Source organism: Lonchura striata, chromosome 2 (assembly GCF_050655825.1).
Source record: "Lonchura striata isolate lonStrDom1 chromosome 2, ASM5065582v1, whole genome shotgun sequence".
Lineage (NCBI taxonomy): Eukaryota > Metazoa > Chordata > Aves > Passeriformes > Estrildidae > Lonchura > Lonchura striata.
The window spans coordinates 27,272,111-27,297,707 of NC_140704.1; the positions used below are offsets into that span (position 1 = coordinate 27,272,111).

General features: G+C 35.2%; 1 protein-coding gene across 1 annotated transcript in view; it reads left to right on the top strand.

Annotated features, from left to right (window-relative positions):
• The window catches only part of PHF14 (PHD finger protein 14), a 162,339-nt gene that overhangs the window by 120,138 nt on the left and 16,604 nt on the right, over positions 1–25,597 (top strand). Inside the window, exon 20 of the mRNA XM_021538343.4 lies at positions 7,113–7,226. Coding sequence (XP_021394018.2) covers positions 7,113–7,226 — 114 coding nt within the window. The remainder of the gene's footprint in view (positions 1–7,112; positions 7,227–25,597) is intronic.

The window sequence follows — 25,597 nt, forward strand, 5'->3', positions numbered from 1 at the left end:
AATTATGTGTGTACTATCATAAAAAGATTTTTGAACTAAGTAAAATAACATCTATAAACTCCATCAAGTATAAAATGAGGACAAAAATGTCACTGTCGAGGCAGGATGGGAATGAAGAGACTCTGACTCAGAAGGCTGTAATAGTAAAACTCTGATTTATTCAAAATGCACTGCTCTTTTATACAGAGCTTCTCAAGGATCAAATCCATTGGTTCTGAAGTGAAAACAACTCACACCATTGGTGCAGAGTGCTTGACACACAGTGATAGAACTTAACTATAAACAATGTGAAAAACAAGAGAGATAAAGAATTATTTACATTCTTTCCCAGCACTTTCCCAGGCTTTTTGCCTGGCTAGAAACTCTCAGTTTCTTTCTTTGACTGAATCTGAGACCCACACAAAAATAAGTTTTTAGGCTATAGTATCTGCCGGTAACCTAATCCACAATACCAAACAAAACAAAACAAAACAAAACAAAAACAACAACAACAACAACAAAAAAAAAAGGCAGAACAATGCATAGGAAGGAAGAAGTGTGGACAAAGAAAGGGAGAAAGTACTGAATTACTCTTACATGCACTGATAATAGCATAGTACAGCAATCTTGCCAGTATATTAATATCCTGCAAAAGAATATTTATATAAAATCTGTTGCTCTGGTGTAGCAGATAATTACCAAATTATGCAAAACATAGGACATTTAATGCACACACACACGCAAAAAGATAGATATTGGGTTTTTCCCTTTAGTGAAGAAATTCTAAAAATTCCTGGTGATGGTATATGTGTTCATACAGAAGTTTTTGCCAATAGTTTAAGCCATACTATATCTGTGGTCAGTATTCTTAATCTATGACAATAACAGTGAAGTTGTATTCATTATTTTATACACACAGGATGAGTTTAGTGTTTTGAGTGACTATAATTAGAAGTTAAATTCCCTTTTTTGTATTCCAATGTGGTTTTATTAATTACAGCATTTTAAGAGATAATTTTTAATACAGTTAAAGACTTCTGGGGTCAAAAAAGGCAGCTATTGAAAGGGTAGCTAAAAGAATAACTTGAATGTTGGGAAATAGTGAATGGTGAGCAAGTAAAAAGGAAATAAAATAATCCAGGAGACTTTGATTGAGAAGGGGGAGAATTCAGTCCCATGAGAGTTAGGATTAGTACACTGAGTAATGGAAATGTAGAAAATATGTGAGCTAGAAAGGGGAAACTAATTCAGGTTCCAGAGGTCAGTGAATGATAATACCTTCAAACAGTAAAATGTTCTTCTGTTTTCTGTTTCTATTTGCATGTGATAAAGTTAGAAGAATAGATATGAAAAACATTTTGAGAGTGCTCTTTCTAACTTTAAATGCATGTAATTTTGTTTTCTATTTGAAGAAGGCATCCAGAGAAAACAGATGACCCTGATTCCTTTCACAGTTTAATCAAATACCTCTAGAAAATACTGACAATAGTAGCATGCTTATTTTAAAACAAAAGTTAAAGTGGGAATTCACCTTTTGCACTTGGAAAGCTGGGTGGATTTCAAAGATTCAAGTATACTTTGTCAGTGCTGTAGTTTATTGGAAGATAAAGGGATAATAAATTGGAACAGTTATTGTACCCTTATTAATTCTTTCATATTGCAAAATGTGTTTGAAGAAAAGAAGTAAAACTAGTGTGAGGCTAAAGAATGTAGTTTAATTTCTAAATTTTAAAACAGATAATTATAAAAAGTTTTTGTTTTGTTTCTGTTTCTAAAAGAAGGCAGAGGTTTTAGAGACAGCTTAAGGTTTATTGCTTGAACTGAGGTGGTTTCACAGTGAGCTGAGAAAGAGACCTTGTTGTGTTAACAGTGTATAAACATAGAAGTCATCATCCCCTTCTCCAGAGAGAAAAAATAGCCAAGGACATAACAACAGTGTTGCCTCTGTGACTGGCAGCATAGGAGGTTAGCACAGCAATGTTAGAGGTTGCATTTGTGATTTCCTATCTTTGGAGAGGGCAGAGGAGGAGACGAGATTGTCAGATGTTGAATAAAAGCAGCATGAAGAGAATGACAAAGGCATAATAAAAGACAAAGGGAAATTTTATAACTGTGGAGCATGACTTAAAAGTTTAAAGCCCATATTCTTGCTTCATTAACTAACAGGGTAAAATCTGAGGAACAGCAAAGTGACTGATCTTCCATGTGGGTAGATGGAGATAAACTGTATGTTTCTCCCTGGGGATTTGCTTTGGCCACCTGTGAACTGTGGAGAGCTACAGAAATCTTGTCTGCGGCAGATTTTCTGAAATTCTGGCTAAGATGTTGCAAATACTTTCAAAGTATGTCCCTGGGGTGTAAGAATAAGAAGAGGAGGAGTGTTTGCTCAGCTGCTGGAGGGGTGTTCGTGGTCAGGGCTGGAGAGGCACCGTGTGTCTGACCCGGGAAGGCTTTTTCTGCGCAGCACTGGAAATGACCCTCTGAGGCTACGAGCACTTTAGCACTTCAATACAAATTTGCTAATTTCATCCCACAGTGCTTCAACTGTAAGAAGCTGTCTTCATGTTTCAGAAAGGCCTTTTTTCCCCCCCTCAATTTTGTAAGTCTAAAGGGGGACAAGTATTTCTACTTTGTTACTGTTAGAAGTCTTTGTTAGTAACTTTGGCGTCCAATTCATTAGTGCAGTCATGTTTTCACAGCCTGGTGTGAGAGATAAACCCTTTGCAAATGAAGACAGCATCCATTTTCTTTCTACCTCAGGCCACACAGAATTGATTGGGGTAATAAAATGACAGTACGATGTAATATACTGACGGCTCTTTAATTTGAAAACTAGTTCCAGGCTGATTCAAAACTTGTTTAAAGCTAATTTATGACTTGTGTAATTCTCAACTGGACCAAGGTAAAGGATGATATATGAAAAACGATGCAGAGTTAACATAATATATTCAAACCTGTCAGCTTGAAATAATCTATAAAGGATTTGTTTCAATCCTATTTTAGTTTTGTTCTAAAGAAGCAGTAGCAGAAAAAAATAGTGGCTTTTAGGCTGGTGTGAACACTATTGTAAGACACTATTTTTCCATCATCACGTTTCAAATGGAAATTCTTGAGCTTTTTATGAAAGTATTTTATCCATTGTTTAAAAATATACATTGGTTTTTCATTTTCTTCAAAATAAGAAGCAATGTCAGGTTTCTATTTTGTAAAGTCAGTATCTGCTGACAGCAACATGGATTGTTAAATACAGCATTTTGCTACAGTGATGTTCACTGTGTGCTTTGCCTGTATATTTATAATACAGACTATACATGTCTGCATATACGTATCTGTATCCTATTTACAGATACCATGCATACCTGTATATGTGTCTCAATCTGGAACTGAAGGTCTGGTTTTTGAAAAGCAAAATGTGAGAATAGTGAAATTCTTGAATTAAGCCAAAATATCAGCATAGCATAAAACATAAGCATCTCCCTTTGAAATCTATCACTTTCATTGCAGAAAAAATCCACATCTGTTCTGTATGCATTATTGATTTTTCATCATACTGTGTCAGTGTTGCTTCTGCACAGAAAAGCACAAAACTAAAAGAACAATGTGTGCTCCTGTATGGTAGATGCAAAGAGGAAATACACCAATTGGAGTGAAGGGAAGAAGAGAACTGAATACTACAAAAACTAGTAAGCAGACTCCTTCCCAGAACTAGAATATCTGATTTGTTCTGTATTTGTGACAACATATAATTAAAATACTATTTTTGGCAGAAAAGAGATTGATCAAACCTATGCAGTTGTGGTATCTTAGACTGCATGAACATTTAGGTCACAGGAAATGAGCCATAGTTAAAAGCAGGTATATCATTCTTGCATAGACAGCAAAATGTCTACACATTTCATTTCCTCTTTAAGGTTTTGTAAGTCCAAGAAGGTTCATGTTTTGAGGAGCTTTGATCAAAATCAGCATTTTTCAGGAAAAAAATTATTACTGAGAATTTGGAATTTACTTTTTTATAATGCACTTTTATTTTCACAAAGTATTTCTACATTTTAAGGAAGCTGAAAGTACCATGTATTGGCTTTCCCCCATAATTTATTAATTAATATAACTAAACATTGTGATTTATTATAAAGCTATGTATTGATTTGTCTGACTTGAAAATGCAGATTTGTGATGTTTCCTGTGTAGTGTAGAAAATGTAATAATGAGTTAATGAAGTGGGAAGGGCTTAAGCACCAGAAAAGACATGTACTAAAATAGTTACCGTGTTAATTATATGTCCATAAACCACTATGTCCATCACTGCTACAGCTGAGGCTGACAGATCAATGGTAATGCCATTGTCATTGTTTTTGTCATGGAGGACCTTGTAAAAAATAATAAAGTGACTTTAGGACAGTAAGTTTTAATTATTTTTGAAGTATATTTTTCTTTTTAACAGCTCCTTGGTAAAAATATTGATTCAGTCAGTGGTAGTGGTTTTTTGCCTTTCCAAGTGTAAATGATGTTAATACTCTTCTGGGTTGTTTTTCTTGCCAGAGTACAAGTACCAGGATGTATAACCAAAACTTGGCCACATACTCATAACACACCTGGAAGCAGCTCTGTAAAAGTTATCATTTGCACCTTGCAGCATTTTTATTGTGGTATCATCCATGAAAGGATCTCATTCCACCTACTGAATATGTCTCTTTCTGAAAGCTGTATTTCACATGTTGTCAAACTAGTTCAGAACAACACAGATTGCCTGTGTTACATATTTAGATTGCAGAAGAGTCTGGATTGGAAGGGACCCACAAGGATCATCAGGTTCAGCTCTTTAAGTGAATGGCCCATACTGGGATCAAACCCAGGACCTTGGCATTATTAGCACCATGCTCTGACCAACTAACAATGTGAAAAGAGATAATAAAACCAGTGCAACTGGGAATGGAGGCATATTTGCTTGGATTGGTTTCTGAATAATAAAGTAAATTAGGTTTCCATCCATCTCTCTAAAAATAGAAGTATTAAATTAGCCAGATGGTTCTTAGGAGAAGGATGGCCAAACTGCTGGAGAAGAAGATGCTCAAGATTTGATATAAAAAAGAATATATGGACCTGTTGAGACAAAGGACTGTAATGAATGTAAGCTTACCAAATCACAGTTGCTCAGATAATTTTTGAAAAACACTGTTTATAACTTTAAAATGCAAGTAACTGAAAATGGTTGCCACCATTATCTGGCTACAGGTAATAGCAGCATAACAAAAGCTTGTTCAGGTACAAAATGCAAACAGAATTTAAGGAGAAAAATCACTGAACCAATGGATTCAGACAAGTGTATAATTTTCTTCCAGTAGATGTGTTTGTTACTTTTCTTTTTGTAAGAAGCACAGAAGAGCTTCTGGAAACATATTGAGCTGATAAATGGCATTGATTTAACTTTCTCAAGGAGAAAACAGTACTGTTCTATATTCAGAGTGAGCTCATGGCTAATTGAGTAAGCAAGAAAAAATATTCTCATCATCATAATTCACTGGGACCAAACTGAGGTGGCCTTTGAGAGAGATGTTTGCCTGTACAAGTCCAGGGAAACCAGTCAGCTGTCAGGTTGAACATGATGTAAATTTCCTTTTGATGGCATATATATATATATAGCATATATATATATATATATATATATATATATATATATATATAGCATGGGGGAAATCAGACTTTTAGCAGAATTCTAGAGATGTTTCTCCCTGCAGCTCACTATATTTGACTGATACTCTTCCAATATATCTCATTTTTTTCTTTTGTCCCACAGATACAGCATTATGCCCATAAAACAGTTCAGTGCAATGGCAGTTAGACTTCACTGTTAACATTTTAATTGATGGTATTCTTTAGTCTTCACTAAAAGCTATTTTTTCTAGAAGTTTTTTTCCTTAAAATATTTTCCTCATAACAAACCTGAAGTTTAAAGTTTCCTGTCACAAAATGCCCCAGAGCATCCTTTTTTCTAAGTCACAGAGAGGTGATGCAATGAATAAGGTGTAAAAAATCTTTATTAGAAATATTTAAGCACAGAAGTATTCTTTTCACTTTATACTCTTTGGGAACTCCCTCCATGTGTTAATTCTTTTACAGTATCTGGTCTCACCAGATGTGATTCTCTGTGTGATTCTGTAATGGTTGTTGGACCAGTGCTCACTTTTTCCCTTTCTATGCGATGGGCTAAACTGCAATTGATGAATATTATAGTTACAAAATTTTAATTTACTCCTTACAGGTTGTTATATTTGAAAACTTAATAATGAGCTCTGCAGCTTGCAGTTTCCAAAAGTATAATCTTGATTTCCTTGCAATTAGTGAATGTAGAAGGAAAGTGATATATCAAAAGCACATACTCTGCTTGCTAAGCAATGACATCTAAAATACCTTCTGTAATGAACATTACGACAAGCACAGTAGAGATTATGCCAACTAATGGATTTTTTCTCTGCATTAAATTGTGTCAATCTATGCTGTTATCAAAACCTCTGTGTGAAGCACTGAAGGTATTAAAGTGTTTTTTATTTTGAATTATTTAGTCATGTTGCATGACAAAATCAAGGCAATTTGGAAAATAGAATGTAAATTATTTAAGAATTTTTATTTATTTTACTGAAATGTTAAATACTAAAAGGTAGCAAACTCTACTAATATCTTTACTAGATTGTGTGCTATATTGGTTTGCAGGACTGGTAAAATACATTTGTTGGGGGTTGTTCTAGCATGGCTCCAGGTGTTTTGCAGAAGCATCCGTCTGCCATAAGTGGACAAAATGTAATATTCCCTTCTTTGCAGTTCAGGAGCAGGGGTAGGTATGGGTAAAAAAGCCATGCTTATTCAGAACTTTGCAATTCTGAAATGATGTAACTACTTAATAAGTATTAAAATGCTCTAATGAAGAAATATTACTCTTTCAAGAGAAAATATATGACAGATGTTTTTGACCCCAGGCGAAAGAAGTTGCCCAGAATAAAAAGAGTAGAGTTTCAGGCCTCAAGTATTTTTTATTTCTCTCTCTGTGCTTAAAGCACAGATCCTCTGAAAAGTCTCATTTTTTTGGCGTGCCACATCAACACGCTGCTGAGGGGTCTGTTTGTGTCTGTTGCCCTCAGGACTCCGAGCCGTCAAATGAGGTGGTCTCAGAGGCCCCAGGTAACGTGGTACCCTCTACCTCAAGAAGTAGCTCTGAAGAGCTGATTTCGGTGGCACAGAAACGTCCAGAAGAGGTAGGACATTCTGTGTCTGTTTTTTTCCAAGATTAACTGTTGGGGAATATACATTTGCCTCTGTTTTTCATGCCTAGTGTTGTGCTACTAATAACAGAGACTTTTTAAAGCTAGAGCTCAGTCTTATACTCCCATATTAACAGCATGCAACACCAAGGTAATACTCAGGACTATTATTAATGGCACCTACAATTATACTTCATAATAAATGCTACTTTTTAAATACTGTTTCTTATTGTCAGTAATTAGGAAATTTTTTTTATTGTTCCTATCTGTCACACCATGACAGTAACAGGAGATTCTGTTAGATTCTGGGTAAATAAATGTCATTACACTGAAGAGTCAGAAATAGAATCTGTACATAGGTATGTAGGTAGATACAAACTTTTAACATCCTTCACAAAATTTCAATATGTCTTACTTCTGTCTTGTGTGAAGGAATGACTCTTTCTGAGATTCGACCTTTCTTTGTTCTCTTGGTTTCAAAAAGTGATGTAGTAGTAGTTGTAGTGATGTAGTCATAAATCCATACTTCTGTTGTTGTGAGCAAAGGTGCTTGTAAGGTAGTTCCATAGGGTATCAAATTACTCACAGTGTTTTCTACCCCTGCTTTGCATCCCTGTCATAGTACACTATAGCTGGAGGAGAGGTTGTCTGTAGAATTCAGACTCATAACTTCATTTCATGGTGGCAGTCATCTTCCCAGAGAACTGTTATTATGCCTAAATTAACCTTTCCTATGAGATGTAAGTCCTTCTTTGTAGTAGCCTTAATACTTAATCTTGGCTTATTCAAACAGTTTAGTTGGTATTATTATTATTCAAAATATGTCATGTACCAGGTATATAAAGGCAAGTCTTTGCTGGTTTTTTTCCTGAGATTTCTTTTGACTGTAATTTTCACAGCAAAGGAGAGTATGAAGTACTAGTCATAGGAAATACAATGACATTTGTTAGTTTAGTGCAGCCTTTAGATAAATATCTTCATTTCTCTGATAGTCTTGTCACTTTGTCTGAAGAAGAGGGAAGGTCTAGAGTATGAAGCCAGGAGAATTCTTAAGAGAATTTCTCCTGAAATATGACCAAGTAGATTCACCTATTTTGGGATATCACTACATATTCCAAGATAGAAATTCAGGTTATCACATCTAAGCAGTCCTGAGGATAGAGTAGTACAAGCTTTTAGTAATACTTTTTTTATGTATTCCTGAGTAGCAGAGGAACCTCTAGTCTTTGGAGAGGTGTGGGATCTGTCTCTTAATTCTCAGCTTTTTCAACTTACCTCACTCCACTGGAGAAATTAAAATGAAGAGCACAGATGATGTTTAAAAATAAAAAGAGAGAAAAAGTCCTGCAGAAGGAGGAATGAAACATGGTTAGTTAGTAAAAGGTGACCAAGAGGAAGATGGATATACAGTTTTTGCTTTTGTGGAATAAAAGCAGCTCAGCTGTTAGGGAGAGGAAACTTCAGATAATCAAAAGATGGAAAAACTCCTTTCAAATTTTACAAACAGTTCAGTAATAGTTAATGTTGAAGCTGTTTTACTGATTGTGGGGTCATGTGGTTTATAAGGGAATGAGGCTTTCTCCAGTCATATTTACTGAAGTTTGTACAAAAGAGAGAGAGGTGAGTCAGAAAGAGTTTTGTGGTTGGATTTGCAGGGAACCTTGAGAGGGGAGCACCAGTATGCTGAATTTCCAAATTCAGAACCCACCATGAAACAATCCACCTAAGTTACTCATGGGTAAGTCAGCATGATAAACAAACATTTATTAATTATACCCTAAAAAAAGAGGACCAAAAAGTGATTGCAGAGCTTGAATTAAACTAATGCCCCTTTATTTTTAATTTTGTTTGAAGTCTTCTGGTGCACCTTTCAATATCTGCATAATGAGTTAATATGTGGGATTGACTACTGACTGGTGCATTATTTGTGTATTTTATGTCTCATCTGAATTCAAACCATCAGCATTGGTGAGAGTTGTTAAAGAAAAGCTCAAATGCAACTGTAGCATAGAGAAATATGAGAAAAGAGTAAGGAAAGCAAGGTGGCTAACAGTGAAGGGTTTCAGGAAGGTGGAGAAAATTTGAGAAGGTTGTGAAAAGTGGTGTTCAAAAAGAGTCTTGGGCTTGCAAATGTGAAGATGTACAACTTCTTGTAGGAGAAAGTATGGAAAATCACACGAGCTGCCACATTAATTTGAACAAAACTTTTTTTTCCAGCTTAGGATTTGTTTTCCTCTTAGATAGCACAGTCTGAATCTAATACTCAATTACTTGTGTCATCAGTAGGTTGATATTTGTGGGATATAATTTGATCACTCAAATGAGGTTTTGTTTTGCTTGTCTAGTCATTCCTCCTAATAGAGATGATGGTTGAATATTGAGTTCTCCTCAACGGGAAGGCAGAATGGCATCCACTCCTCTTACAGCTGCCCTTCTTCCCAGCCACTTTTGATGTTCTAAAAGTAGATTTAACTCTGTGTTGGATCAGGACAGTGTCCAGCTATGGGGCATACAACAAAAGCCACTGCAAAAATAATTAGCAAATTAGCATGTTGAGTGTATAGATCTAGACAGCTGTGAATTTTCTGTGAATTTCACAGGTGTCCTGAATCATCTGTTAGAGATTCAGGAGAGTGTGTGTATTCATCAGTGTATTTCACATGCAGAAACCTTTCATGTTATAAATTAACTGAACTGACTTTAAAGTTAGAAAGATACTTAATTGTCCCTTTCCAAAAGCTGTGCAAGCCTCTTTAAAATTTAAGTTATATATATTTGAATGTTCGAATAATTTTAATTAATGTCCATCCTAAAATAAGAATGTGATTGATAACTTAATATTGTATATATTTCTTGTGGTTTTTTAAGAATTGAATATGGAAAGTGGCATTGAAAGAAGAATTCAGTGCATTTGGAAGGGGATAGATCCTGTCTCATCCTAATTTCAGTGTAATTTTGGTAGACCTTCCAAGCAGTTTATATAGTTTCAGCAGTTTTCCTCCAATAATAATGCCTAAGATAGGATTTTTTTCCCACAAGACTTCCAAAATTCACATATACCTCACTGTTATGTTAGTATACCCTTTGTTCTATATACTGCACATTCTTTTCCATGAATGGATGAAAGGAAATTCTCTGGATGTTGTGATTATTTAAGACACACAGCTTTTAAAATGTTTTAAATGTACAAATGTGCTTGCTTGAGTAACACTGCAATTGTTCAATAAGGTTGAAAGGCTGGTGTATCAGCTTTCATGACCCTTATTCTGTTTTCTATGGTCAGCTTCACTTTGCATCTGGCAATTGCATTTGTAAATGTATTTAAGTTGGGTTTTGATGGATATACAGTGATGCTGAAGAAAGTGAAGATTTGTTGTTGAAGCAGTTTTACTTTGCCTTTTTCATGTGTCTAAAGAGCAAGATGGGTGGGCTTTGTTTTCTTGATACCATTTCTCATAAGCAGCCCGTTATTCTGTGGGGAATGATGGTGTCCATGGTTTGTTATCTAAGTGAGAAAATACTAGTTTTGACAGTTCCCTTAACTATGAGTCTCATAAGAGGCATATTCTCTTGTTTAATTAGAAGTAAAATAGAAGTACATGAGTTATGTGTATTAATTTCCTTTGCCAATCCTGTGGCAAATTAATTAATCATGTTTTAATAGTGTAAGCCTAGAGGCTAACAGAACTGATCTTTCTGAGTGTCTGCATTGCCAGAACAGTACAGATACAGAGGAAAAGCTGTCCTGTCCTTTCTCTTGGATATAAAAATGAATCCAACAACCAACAAACCCCTACTTTCCCCTACCAAAAAAAACCACATATAAAGCATGGAGCACTTTAAGGTAAAATATAAATCATGTGTTCATAAGCATATGAACCTGAATAGCTTATGTGTCTGTGGTGCTTTTTGGGTGCTGGATTCGAACTATAAAAGCTGTGCAAATCTTTGTGGTTCTTAGCTAAAGAAGGATTAAGATAGGTACCCTTTAACCTGTTTCTGAACTATTAGACATTCAGTGCTTCCAGTAACTGGATATATCATTTTTCCATAAGTAATGTACAGCTAAGGTATGGTGATTTGTTTGATAGAAGAAGATGTGTCACACACTTAAGTTGTCTGCCACAGCTCTAAGTATGGTACAAGCATCCTAAAAAGATTGTAGAATTCAGTTTTAACTGTATTATTTCCTATATGAGGGGAGGAAATGTTGCTTAATTTCTGTTAATACAATTGGCAGCTGATACTGTCCTTTTTTTCTTGATTTATGCTCCTTCCTTGATCTTGGGATAAAATCTTTCCCAATAAGTCTCTTTGGCATTTCAAGTTAGTACAAAATACATTTTTTTTTTAAACTCAAAGTTATAAATTTCATCATCAGTGTGTCCAGTCCTTATGGTATTTTATTACAGTAAGGTTTTTTACTTTTTAAGCAAAGTATGGTCTAACATATTCTGAAATTATTGAATTGAAAGTAATTCCATAGGAAAGTTTGTAATAATGCTCATGTGATCATTTTTTCCATCTGCTATCATTAGACTATTCAATGACTGACTGTCCATCGTTGACATAATTAATTTCAGAAAATAATCATAATGAAGAATAAGCACCATCAAGAAGTAGAGAGATGATTTGCTCTCTTAGAGAACACAAGAATGTATTTGTATATCTATCTTTATGTATAAATGCACATCTCTTATGCTTGCATTTGTGAAAAGCCTGTGCACTCTCTTCTAAATTTCATAGGCTTAACCATGTATTCCCTTTATTCTGTGTAGCTTCTGGCTTGAATGCATTTAATAGAAAATTTGTGTCAGACAGTTGTTGCTATAAATGCATTCTTTCTGACCCATTGCTAATTAAAAAAAAAAAATATGTATAGTGACTGACATAGGGTGAGTTGGACTCATATTTAGTCTTGACCACTAATTTTTTTTGTTTAACTTCTGAGGAACTTCCCCAGTCAGAAAAATAATTGTAAATGTCCATGCTGTATGGACCTAACAGTCTGTTTTCTAATGAAATATCATAAGTGATAACCTATTAGTTATTTTGTATCATAGGTAAATAATTCCCCTTTATATCAGTAGTGATACTGGAATTTTGTACTCTGAACCTGCTGCTATACTGAGATCTGCAAACAGACAAAACAGCACCAAAAAAATGACATACTTTAATAGAGAAGAAAGCATATTGGATCATCTGTGTCATCCATATCCTGGTGGACATAGGATGGATCCCTCCAGTGCATTTCTTAGTACATCTTTCTGGTTTTATAGCATCTGAGCAGTGGTGGTTTTAATACTTCCGGCATCTTTTCCTTTATGCTCCTTCACAGTAAACATTCTCTAAGGTGTTTATCACATAATGTTTATTGCACTCCTCCTCTTTGTTTTCTCTGAGTGACAGCAGAAGAGTTGCAGCAGATTACAGACCTGGGATTGAAATGCATTTTGAGTATTTTATGGATCTAAGATTCATTGTAGAAAAGACTGGTATTTGATTCCTTGTGAAATTACTTATGGGTGATTTGGTCCATAATCCAACTTTTCTTGTCATAGGATATCTTCCAGTTATCAGACTCATTTATCAAAACAAGGGAGTTGAGTCACCTTTTCAGATCATTTGGCACTCAGGAGATTTGTTTGATTTTCCTTTTCATGCTTCTACAAGTAATTATTATTATTACTGTAGTTCCCATTAATATTTCAGAACAAAAATGGTAAGCCACATGCCTGAAGAGCCTTAGAGTCTAACTGTGTTAAAAGTGAATTAATAATGAACTGAGAAAAGGAACATAATACCTTTGACTACTGAAGTGGTTCCTCCGTAAAATAAACCGGGAAATACAGTTAAGCATGTAAATGCTCTGGACTTAGAAATTCATATTTTCCTGCTAATCTCTTCACATGACTGTTTTATGTAAGCTTCTTAAGAACTAAATATAAAGGTCGCAAGATGGCTGGAAAATGCTGTCATGCAGTTCTGCTTTTGAAGTCAAAATTTATTTATGTATATTTAAGCTGTAAATGGCCTTACGAAATGAGGGTTCCTCTTAGAAGAACATTATTAATTTAAAAAATGAATTAGATCTGTTCAAAATTTTCACAAATCCAAGACATTTTTTTATTTAACCTTTTCACAGTCTCTGCCCTTCTTTAAAGTACATTCTGTCCTATATCATCTGTTACTCAGGAAGGTATTTAATACATGAGTGGGCATCATTTGCATTATACAAGAAGATTAACTTTACAAGCTCTGCTATTAATCTGAGTAGCTCTACATATTGACCTATGAAAGAACATAATTAAGTTAGCTTAATTAAGTTAGTTAATTGTTACACTCTGATGAACTTACTATTGAGAGGAAATTAAAGGCAAATAGAAAATGGCATTCATTGGTTTGAAATCATGTTTTAAAGGGTTTCACAAAGATACTTTATATATAGATGACAAAAATATCTATTGTGTAATAAGCAAAGCAGATGCCATTAAAATCCCTGCAGTTTTCTCCTTTATTGCCTGACATTCATCCATATTTCTAAAAGAGATTTTAAAAGCATGCTGAAAATTTAGAAAATAACTGTTGTGAGGTTTTTTCTCCCAATACCCAAAAAATTAAATTCAGAAATCCTGTATACACATGGACTACAGAGAAAATCACACCAGTGAAGTTCATTAAGTGTTATAATCTGATAATGAAGTCTCCATCGGGATAGAGAAAAGGGCAGCAAGCAATACCCCATCATGTGTACATTCTTACACATCAGCATAAGAATGTCTTTCTCATGCAGTGATAGAGAGAAAAGGAGAGACACTCCTGGAATTTACTCTGTGAGCTGCATTTCTGTTGTCAGGAGTGCCTGCAAGTTCACTGCAGGAAAACATTCAGGATTTCAGCACAGATCCTGTGCATGGATAGACCCTCCACATGACTCCAACATCTGGGATGCATTCATCAGTCTTTATAAGCACTGATAAGTACCCTGGAGATCATAAATTCCAAGTAGATGCAATTAATAAACAGTAAGAAAAAATGGCCAAACATGCAAAATGTGCTACAGTGAATGCTGCCAAATGAGCAGTTTATTAATCTGTGAGATTCATTAATATTACCATGTCTTTAGTTTGAAATTATTCTTTGTGAGCAATTACTAGTTCTCTATTCCTTCTTTTTTTTTTTTTTAACTTGCCAGGTCTATACATTTTCTGGATGTCATTCTCAAAGATTTTAGGATTCCTGCTTTCTTTCTGTTGTAAAAATTAATATTTTAACTCAAGCGAAGCCAGTATTTTCCCTGAGGTGTTACTCTTTGGCATTTCCAGATCACATGAAAGGATCATTGATCTGTGGATATATTCTCTGAAAAAATAGCAGCATTGAAAGCAGGAAGGCAGTGGCATTTAGGATCACTTGTGTACAAATTTGTATTCATATTCTGAAGATGTATAAGTTTGAATTGCATTCCTACAAAGAAAAAATAGTCTTCTTAAATAATGCTTGACTCTTTTCTGTTTTAAAAAAATCTGAAACAATTTTTTAAACTGATAGGATAGAAAGAAGCAATTAAATTATAGATACTGTATATTTTATGAGACATGTTATTTTTCTTTAACAGCTTGCTACAAAAAATATTTAATTTTTGTAAATACAGTTTCAAATGAACATGTTGTTACATTTGTCCTCTTTAAAATGTTATGGAGCTTTAAACAAATTGTTATATTCTAGGAAAGAAAAGCATTGTTTTCAGCTTCAATGATGTGCTTTAAATAATATTTTTTTTTTTAATAGAGGAAGAAAGTGGAAAATTGGAAAATTAGAATTAAGTGAGCTTTAGGTTGGAAAATAGCAAGAATTTCAAGTTTAGGGCTGTTTCCCACCTGCTGAGGATTTTGATGGTTGTACTGATGTCAATGAGCTTCAGTGGACCTGTGTGCACTATCTGGTCAGCTTTGACTGTTGCTTTGAGATATCCATGATGTGGCACGGTGCAGTGTCACATAAGCCACTGTTGTCATTTCCTGTGTGGCCTGTGTGGTACACAATGGAAGTTCTTTCCTGGAGGAAAGTAAGTGTAGCTTTTCTCTTCAATGTATTATGGGAACACTCTTAATATTCTATTTTTTTCTGTTTCTTTCCTGAGGGATTAATTGTGTTCTCTCTTACCTGTAATATTTAAGTGAAAAATTAGGTTTATACATTATTTGGTCATTGCATGCAGTGTAAATATTAGGGGTCACGCTGCACTACATGAACAAAGCAGTGATCCTTTTTGTAGATGATACATAATATCAGAATTTTCCTATGTTAATATGATAGTTTGAAAATATCATCAGAACCCTTTTAAGTTATTATGGGCTAGATTTGTGATAATGAAGCATGAACAGAGTCAAAGATTCCAGTGTCATCCTTCAGGTAGTGAAGATAAGCAGAGGTCAGTCAGTAGCCATTAATAACATAGGTTATATAGATTTTTCTTTCCCAGTTGCATTGGGGTTATCTCTAAACTGCAGTGCAATCCCAGTAGTGTCCCAATGCTGCTTTGCCAAACTATTGTTACTTTACATTTCTCCCACTGTTGGAAAGAATATTTAGACACTGAAGAGTTCATATTGCTTAAATATTTCAACACAGTAGGATCAGTGATTTGTTATTTGTTAGAGTACATTTTTTTGCTATTAGTGTGTATTTTTCTGATAGGCATTTGTACATTAATCTACCTGAATTTACAGTATTTTAAAACTAAATTTGTATTAACATAAAGCATGTATTTTCTAAAGGCTACCAAGTAGGTTAACACACACTATTATCTTTAATAGCTTTCATTGACCTTCTATGTCCTTCTTAAGTGAACAGTTTTCCTATAATTAATTTTTAATTTTTAGGTATGGCTATGTAGCTATCATAGTCTCCCAAAATCTCTAGATGACCTGGGAATATTCTGGGAATTCCCAGAACTACATATTTTATATTTTATGCTGTAGATATGGTCTTTGTTTTACTTAGAAAATGAAAATGTTCCTGAAAACATCATTAAATTCAGAGAGACTTAGACTGTGATGAGGAGTGGTATCTTTGGAAAGCTTGTTTTCCTTTAGCCAGTCCTAGGGTGTTTTGCTCTGGAAAGATTCTTGTTTAAGTGGTTGGAATCCTCACAGGAAAATGGCACACACTTCTGTCAATCAAGATATTTCTATGTCCTCTCATAATGACTACTTTGTATTATTCTGTAGCTCTGCATGTACACAATAAAGATGGAGATAGGCCTACTGCATGACTTAACTGGCTAAAGGCATTTGCCAAAAACTCCATAGATTCTGCTAGTGTTTACCAAGGAAATATTTGCAGAGGATTTCTCAGGGCACCTGGAAGAGGCTTTAACCTAGGGGGATGGCCGAGATGGGCTCTGCAATTCAGTGGCCACCAGACCCCGCCCACATTGCTGCAGGAAGGGCAGTCTGTGTTCCCAGACTGCCTGCTGCTCCTGCTGGACCTGCAGATGAGTGAGCTGGGTCAGTGGGCTGCTCTGGCAAACCATGGAGTGATGTCCATGGGGGTGAAGGACATGCATAGCTATGGACTGTGAGCTCCCTCTTCAATGTCAGCACATGCAGCTCAGTGGTCCAGGGCTGACACTGAGATTGCATTATCATTTGGGTGCTCTGGAAAAAAGAAATTAATCTTAAAAATACTCACTAGTGTTTCTGGATTTACTGTAATAGCCAGTTCTTGTGTACTTACTCATTCAAAAGAAGCACTTTTTTCCCATTTAACAGCTGAATTCCAGTTTACCCTTGAAGAATAGGCTTGTCATAGTTGAGTTGTTCAGGAGATTGACTAAAATTAAGAGCTAATATTATAACTAATGAAAATCCTGATTGTTTCTGCAGTTTAGGATCAATTTTTGCCTGGAAATGTAGACTCCTATTTGGTATCAAGAACCACAAGGACTGAAATTCACACAAAGTGGTGGTGCATCTGCTTGCATCCTTGTGAAGTTTTTTTGTGATAGTTATGAGGAGAAATCTTTTCAGACTATCAGTAGACAGAGGCATATCCACATTTTGCTTGTTGGAAAACTACCAGTGTTGATTTGGATTCATCAAGGTACAGGGAACTGTGTGTGTCCTGCTCTTGGTCACAACAACCCAGTCCAATGGTACAGGCTGGGTGCAGAGAGGCTGGAAAACTGCCCAGCGAAAAAAGAGTCTCAGGGTGCTGGTGACAGCAGTTGAATATGAGCCAACAGAGTGCCCAGGTGGCCAAGAAGGACAGTGACATCCTGGATTTTAACAAGGCTGCTGTGGCCAGCAGGACCAGAAGAGTGACTGTCCCCCTGTACTTGACACTGGTGAGGCCACAGCTCGAGTCCTGTGTCCAGCTTTGGGCCTTTCAGTACAAGTAAGACACTGTGGTGCTGGAGAGTGTCCAGAGAAGGCAACAGAATTGGAAAGGGTCTGGAGCACAAGTCTTGGGAGCAGCAGCAAAGGAGTTGAGGGTGTTTAGTCTGGAGAAAAGGAAGCTTGGGCAGACCTTAACACTCTCTACAACCACCTGAAAGGAGGCTGCACTGAGGTGGGGGTAGGTCTCTTCTCACAGATAACAAGGGACAGGACCAGAAGTGGCCTCAAGTTGTGCCAGGGGAGGTTTTGATAGGGTGTTAGAAAAAAATGTATTGAAAGAAAGGTTCCTCAGGGTTGTAAATTAGTACCATCCCTGGAGATATTTAAAAGACTTGAACTTACTGGTGAACTTGGTGTTGGCAGGGCAATGGTTGGGCTTAGGGATCTTAGAGATTTTTTCCACTTAAATGATTCCATAATTCCATGATTCAGGGTTAAAATCTAGGATTATAGAGAATTTTATCTGAAAGCAGAAAAACATTCAAGTAGTAGCTTCTAATCTTTGGGAGACCTATAATCAAAATTCCAAAATGAGCTGCCAGTGGAGAAAGTTGCCTTAAATATGTACAACTGAAAATAGAACCATTCCCTGTATATTTTCCAATCCTTTGATTGTACTTGCCTACAGTTTCCTCCAAATTTTCAGTAGACTTTTTGTCCATTAGCTATTGATAAACTCAGTTAATCCAATATTGGTCACAGAGGGTCACATGTATATTATGAAAATAAATGTCCAGAGTTCAGGAGCATAAACAGAGGCCTTTAGAAAATACCTATCACAGAAGTGTAAAAAATTAATCAAAATAAAGTTGTAGTTGCTTTAATATATCTCTGAATCTGGGAGATACAATGCTCAAAATGGAAGACAATACACTAAGTGCATGAAGTAGGAGAACATAAGGGAAGAAGCAGAGATTTTTAAGACATTTTAGATGCTTATTTTTATTCTCATTTTCTGACAGTTCTTATTTATATATTTAGCTCTGGGAAAAAGATATCAGTAAGTCAGCATTTAAAGATGGATTCACCTTCAGAATATAATTTGTGCATGTGTGTGTGCATGCTGTGCAAACTTTTGGATGTTTTTTTTCTGCAAAATGTTGCTTGTTTTAACAGTCTCTTTGTTGTTTCAAGGGTGATACTTGAAATGGGAAGAGACAAAGATGATGATTTTGTTCAGTGTGTAGGTAATCCTAAAGTCACCATTTTTCATATGGTAGCCTGATAAGCAGCAAAGTAAAAATAACCCAATTTTGAAGGCATGGTGTTACTTGAGAAAGCTTTTAGTGTCTGCAGAGGCACCAAGATACTAAAAAAAGGGAAGCACATTAAAACCTTACAAAAAAATAAATCAAATTACCCTGTTACTGTAGGAAAGATGAAGTGGAGGAAACTTCCTTCTCAACTTCAAGCATGACTGCAAGATCTCTCCTATGCCATGGACAGAAATACATTTGATCCCTCCATCCCTGCCTCAGGATCTCATGCAAAAGCACTAAGAACTCAGAGAAAATTTGAAATCAACATTTATTTCAATTATTTTATCTAAAATGAAAAGGTGGAAGAGCCTGGTGTGTTCTTTGAAATACTATTCCTAAAGCCTATGTTTTCTGGATTCTTCATATGATACTAAGTGTTTCAGGTGGAATTTATTTATCTCTAAAGTACTTGTATATAATAATACTGCATTTTGGAAACTAATATGAGTAAATTTGATTTCTTCTTGCCTTCATCATGCAGTCTTCTGTGGCACCATTGTATGTGGCAAGAAACTGGACTAGAGAAATATTTGCTGTTATCCATGGTAGTTCCTTACTTTTTTGTGTCACAAGTTAACCTGCCAATGCCCATGTGTAGTCATGAAGCCAGGAAATTGTGCCAAAAATTAAAACTTTTCACATGCAGTATTGCAGATGCGCTGTGGTTCCAGATTGGTTTTTTTTCAGCTAAGTTAGCATCTATGAATTGTGATTTCTAGTTCACTGTTTAATACAAACATAGCACTTTGAGAATATGTCTTAACCAATTTTCCAGAGTATTATAGCTTTAGAACTTGCTTATTCTTTATTTACTGGATCAATATTACTTTATTTTCATTTAGATCAATGTATATTGAATTTAATAAGCACAGGGTCTCAGCGTTATGATCTGCGAAGCTTCCATAACACAAATTAGCAAATAATTCTGTGCAGTTAAATGGTATACTTTTCTTGTGGCAATCTTACCCCAAGAACTTGTAATTTTGGGTATTTGTTTTTAGCTCCATAATTTGTATCATGAATGGATTTCAGTATTGCAGTCAGGGGTATATGATTAAAATCACTGAATCAAAAAGATGAAAAAAAAAGGAAATAATTACCTCAAGGAGCTTTATTTTTTGTATAAAAGCAGACAGTACAGATTAAAAAAAAATCAAAACCAAAAACAACAAAACAAACATTGTTTTAGTTCTTTTTACTGCACTGTACTGCATTTTACTGCATTTTGGCTGGAGTTTGGACTTAATAGGAGAAATCTTTTTTTTTTTTTTTTTTTTTTTTTAAGGAAAGGCTGATCATAAGGTTTATAATATTATTTTAAACATCTGGAAATTTTGCATTCTTTTCCTACAGTGTTTATTAGTGAGCAGGTTATAATAGCCTCTACTCCTCTACATAATGTAGAAACTTAAGTTAGTAATAGAAAGAAGAATCAAGACAGTGATCACAGAATGGAACAAATTAATTCCTTGTCTTATTAATCAGTGAACTTAAGCTTAAGCTTAAGCTAGGACATATCAACCAGGAAAATAGAAGGTTGTTTGTATAAATATTTTTCCACAGTTAAAGCACTTCATTAATAGGCTTTATCAAATCAGACGAAGGATCTGAATCAAGCAGCTTCATCATCCATAGAGTCATGAAGTGAATGTCATCAAAAATCACTGGGCCTAAACACTTATCAGCTCACTATGATAAAATGACTGCATTTTTATTTGCACAATAACCTCAAATCCTCATATTAAAAAGTGGCAAATTTTTTGCCCTTTACTGTTCTAAGTGTGACACATGTAACAATTATTCATCACTCCATAAGGGATCATTTTTATCAGAGGCTTGTGTCTCTTCTGTATACATAGAATAAATATTTATGTTTTCTCATTTTTCTGAACTAGAAGATACTGATAGAATAGGTTTGAAGTGTCAACTATAATTCATTGCATGCAAAGAAAAGCTTTATACTGATACTGTGCGAAAGGAAAAGAATATCTGAATCATTTCAGCAGCAAGCTTATAACCAAGATAATATCAGCATTTTCCTTCTTGAAAATATATATGCCATAAATTAAAGGAGGTCTTCAGTATTTTATTAAAACGCTTTGGACAAGTTTAACCCTGTCTTCAATGGGCATATATGTATGAATGCGAAAACTTTAAAAAAAAAAACAATGAAGGTCAAGTCAAAGTTAAAACGGGCTTACAGAAAACTTCCTACTAATCCTCCATATTTATTTAGAAGACATTAGAAAACTATGACGTGTTTAGTGTCAATTTATTTTGCCCATTTTATTTGTACAGAAAACTTAGGATATTTCTAGTACTATTGTTTTGTACAATAGTAATGTAGTCTGGGAAAAAAAATACAAAATATGTGTATGCTGAGTGTATTTGAATGAGCTTTCTATTTAGTTGAAATTAGCCTGAGCAGTAAATGCAGTAGTAGTAGAGAGGTACATATCACAGTATATAATTATGTTTATATATGTACATAGTGAAGTAATTGGGTTAATAAGAATACAATATAATAATTTAGAATTCAAAATACACTTGTAATGAAGCATTTTATACACAAATACTACAGTTCTTATAAATACTATGGTATCTCACCACATTTTCAGCTCTGCTGAAAATCTTTTATGCCCATTTGATTTGTAGTACTTTAAATGTCATATCCCATATTTCTCTAATCTGTTGAAGGGTGAGTGGTGTAAGTTTTGTGCTTTCTTTGATAATGCTCTTTTCCCAAGTCCTGCAGCAGCAACTCCCACATTTATGGCTACTACCTCCCTAATTCCAGCTGCAGCTTTGCAGTCATCTGAGAGAGGTGCACTCCAAGGTACCTGGTCGAAAGTGACATTGCTTTTTTGGGGCCAGTCCCATCACAAAAGATCCAAGGCATCCATCACAGCTTTTTGCAAACAAGCAGAAAGCTGAAATTAAGTCTTGCTCTTTCTGATGTATGTGAGAATTTTACTTTGAATTCCAAGTGTTTTCTTACAGCAATACATTTAACTTTAATCACTAATTAGTATCACATCACATTGATGATGAAATAAGATGGGAGATTTAGTAAGGTCATGTATTTAATGAGAAGCATCAAAATATAATTTTGTGGGCTATACCCAGTGTTTTGGTTTAGAACTTCTGCCTAGAAATGTGATAATTGTTTTCTTTAGAAATCAGATATTAAAGGACAATGTGAGAATGAATCTTTCTATGACAAAATCACAGAAGCAGTCCATTTTAGAAGCAGTTAGTATGTTTAGGAGGTCTTTAATGTAAAGCTGTGAATTTGTCCCCACAAGTGACATGGATAAGCTAAGTGATCTTATGGTATTTGCTGTTGTCAAATTGCATTAATATCTCTTGCATGATAAGAATGTCATTAATGTGAAACAAAAATTAATTGCTATGATAAGACAGAAAAGCTTGTTTAATACTGCATGATCAGTAGCTTGAAAGCAACTTGCAATTTCAATTTTAATTCTTTCTGTTAACATTTCCAGTTCCAACTGACTCTGATTTTTTACCTTTTGTGATTATTTGCAGACAGAGTGCAATTTACTCTTAGATTATACTCTGTAGAACAGCTTGCCAACTGTTCTTGCCAGAATGGTTGTAGCATATGTATTAGGGAATTTTTGCATTGTTGCATCCTAAAATCAATGTGAGACATAAGGATGATGAGTTATATTCTAGGAATTCCTTCTACTGTCCATGAAATGCATCTCATGAAAGCAAATTTCCAACTTTTTAGAGAGCTCAAAGCAAAGAAGAATTGGAGTCACAGTCATTAAAATCAACAGTGGTTCTATATCCAACTGCATTGAAATGAATTGAATACCTTTGGTTATGCTTTGTTTGGGTCTTATGAAACTTTTTTAACATTATACTTTTTATGTACACTGAACTCTGGTCAGCCATGTCAGAAGGCTCAAAATAACACAGTACTTCAATCCAAACAGCTGCCTACATGCAGGATTAGAACCTGCTTTAACTGGTAGGTTCCACTGCTTTGTGGTTCAGAAATAAGGAGTTGCAGTATGGCTGTATCAAAGTGTGGGATCCTGCCCTTGGAAATCAGGCACTTATTTAGGCCAGCACATCCATTTGGCTTTTGGCTATGAAGAACCATGCTGGCAAATTTGCATTCGCAATGCATCTTTCAAAATATTGTGTTATAGGTAGTGTAGGAAAAGTTCATCAGACAAAAACTGCATTTGGCTACCAAGATGTATAGTTGCACATAGCAGAGGCTTTTCTCATTGTGGTAAACTCGGTATCTTCAGACATCAGATTTCATTATTAGTCAGCTATTTGTGCTTTGTCCTGAGAAGTCCTTGGTTGTCTTCATCCCTTCCAGAGCCATGGAAGGATCATGGAAGGATCCTGTCTACTTTGCAGAGCAAATGTGATGCCTGCATACAGATGGAGCAGACACACTGACTCCTAGTACCTCACTCTTTTCAAACATACATCAATCCTTCTGAGGCAAGCAAACTCCAGAATCATAAAATCTGTTAAACTTCAATTGACTGGTGGTGGCTTTTGTATTCCAGCATCTTCAGAATGTTTTCGGAGGAGCCCATTTCACCTCTTCTGGCACCAAATAACTTTATTAAGGAAGGCTGTCATGTGTCAGAAGTGAGGTCATATTGGTCTTTTCATGACCAGCATTCCATTTACCTGTAAGTGTGTGGCTTAGAAATTTCAGCAAATCAGCCAGTCTTGCATTTGAAAAAGGTATTTCAGTGACATGTTCAGGAGAGATACACACCTACAGCTTTCTGAAGTGAAAGTTTCTTAAGTAACATATCCTTGAAAATGCCTCTCAGAGAGTAAAAAAACTTGTTAATTGCAGAGTATTTACTGCTTGATTTTGAAGGGCTTTATTTTTTATATTTTTATTTCTACATTAATGTAGAAAGCACAAGGCAAGCTTTTGAGGAGGTCTGGCCTTTCATTTGTTTGGACAGGCATTTTGTTATTAATTGACTCTTCTCATCCTTTCCTGCCATGGGTTATGAAATCATATGCCCTAAGGAATGAAATTTCAGATGAAATTCAATTATGCATTTAATATTTTTTGGATTAGTAGGGCACATGCATCTGGTGTGGTGAAAGCAAGATGATTTTATGTATAGAAGTAGTTAGAAAAATTATCTCAGTTGATACAAATATGATCACAACCTGCTGCACTCCTAAGGAAATCTCTTAACACTTGAGACAAAAGCTTCTGTTATCACTGTTAGAATCTGTTGCATTACAAGTATAGAAATTTGGCATAAAATAAACACCTTTGCTTTCCAGCTAGTCCTCAGTGATCAGAGGGGCTGGATGTGGCACATCTCATGGAAATCCCTTTGCTACATATCTCATGATATATATCATGACTATAGGCCTCATTCCTATGCAACCTAAGAAATTTTTCTGAGTGATGAAACATTAATATGATGGGAGTTCTAAAATATTTTAATATCTGGCTTCTGTAAGTGATAGCAGAAATATGTCACTGTGTCCATATGGGTGGTGGCTGGATACTTCTTACTTCTTTAGAGAGAAACAGGGAGACTGGTGCCTGTTTCAGTTTCTTCATGTTAGTACTCTTAAATGTAAGATTAGAGGAAAAATTATGAATCTGAATCTTAAAAAAGCAAAAAAACTGCCAGAAATTTCCTTTCTAGGGAAATCTACTCAGTCCCCTACCTTGAACATACCTATAGGTGGAAAGCTGCTATGTCTACCTTATTCTTTTACCAAGAGAAGATGTTCTTTCAAGGAAGTAGATGAAGAACAGCAACAAAGAAAGAAGAGCTTGTAAGCTTAGAAGAAGCTTAGAAGAGCTTGTAAGTTTAGAAGAGCTTCTAAAGGAAATTATACTATGATTTTAAGTGTCATCCTAAGCATCTCCAGGAACTTTCCTGGTTAAAAGATGATAGTTCTGTGATGCAGGCTGTGAAAGCTAAAAGGAAACAAACCTGAAGGTGCTGAAAGTAACCTAAGTATGAAGGTCTACACATATAAAGAAAGCAGTTTGTGGGTGGAAAGGGGAGCAACATTGAGACATTATTTTCATCAGCTTTTGTCTAGTTATCTGCTCAAAACAACCAATTGGGCATGGAAAAAAAATCCCTTTTATTCTCTGTCTCAGTGTATAAAACCTTGAAAATGAAAATGAAAATGGAAAATGAAAATGAAAATGAAAATGAAAAAGAAAAAATATGTTTGGGACTTTACCCAAGGAGTAGGGAAGGTCTGTGTTGCATTTAATGAACTATTCAGACAAAATAAAAATCTTAGCTGTCACCTCAGTTACTCAGAGAAACTACAGGAAAAAGAGACTCACAGAAACAGCCTGTATTTTTACATAGGTCAGGGATACAAATCCTTTTCATTAAGCAATAAGATTTGCTTGTTACTGAGATCCAGTGCAGGAAAAATGCAGTTCAAATCACATTGGAAAGAATATTCCCAAGGAATGTATTTTCTGGGGTTTTTGGGTATTCTTTCTCTTTCCTGCACATATTTTTTTTCCTTCCACCAGCCTAACTTTGAAATGTGCTTTATAGACAAGCCCTTATATTTTGTGAAAAATTACAGAAATTATTAAGGAACAAATTTACATTTCTGTGAAGAAGAGTGTAATACTGACAAATTTGAAAGAAACTATATTAAGAAAATGTTTGCTTCACAAATTATAGAA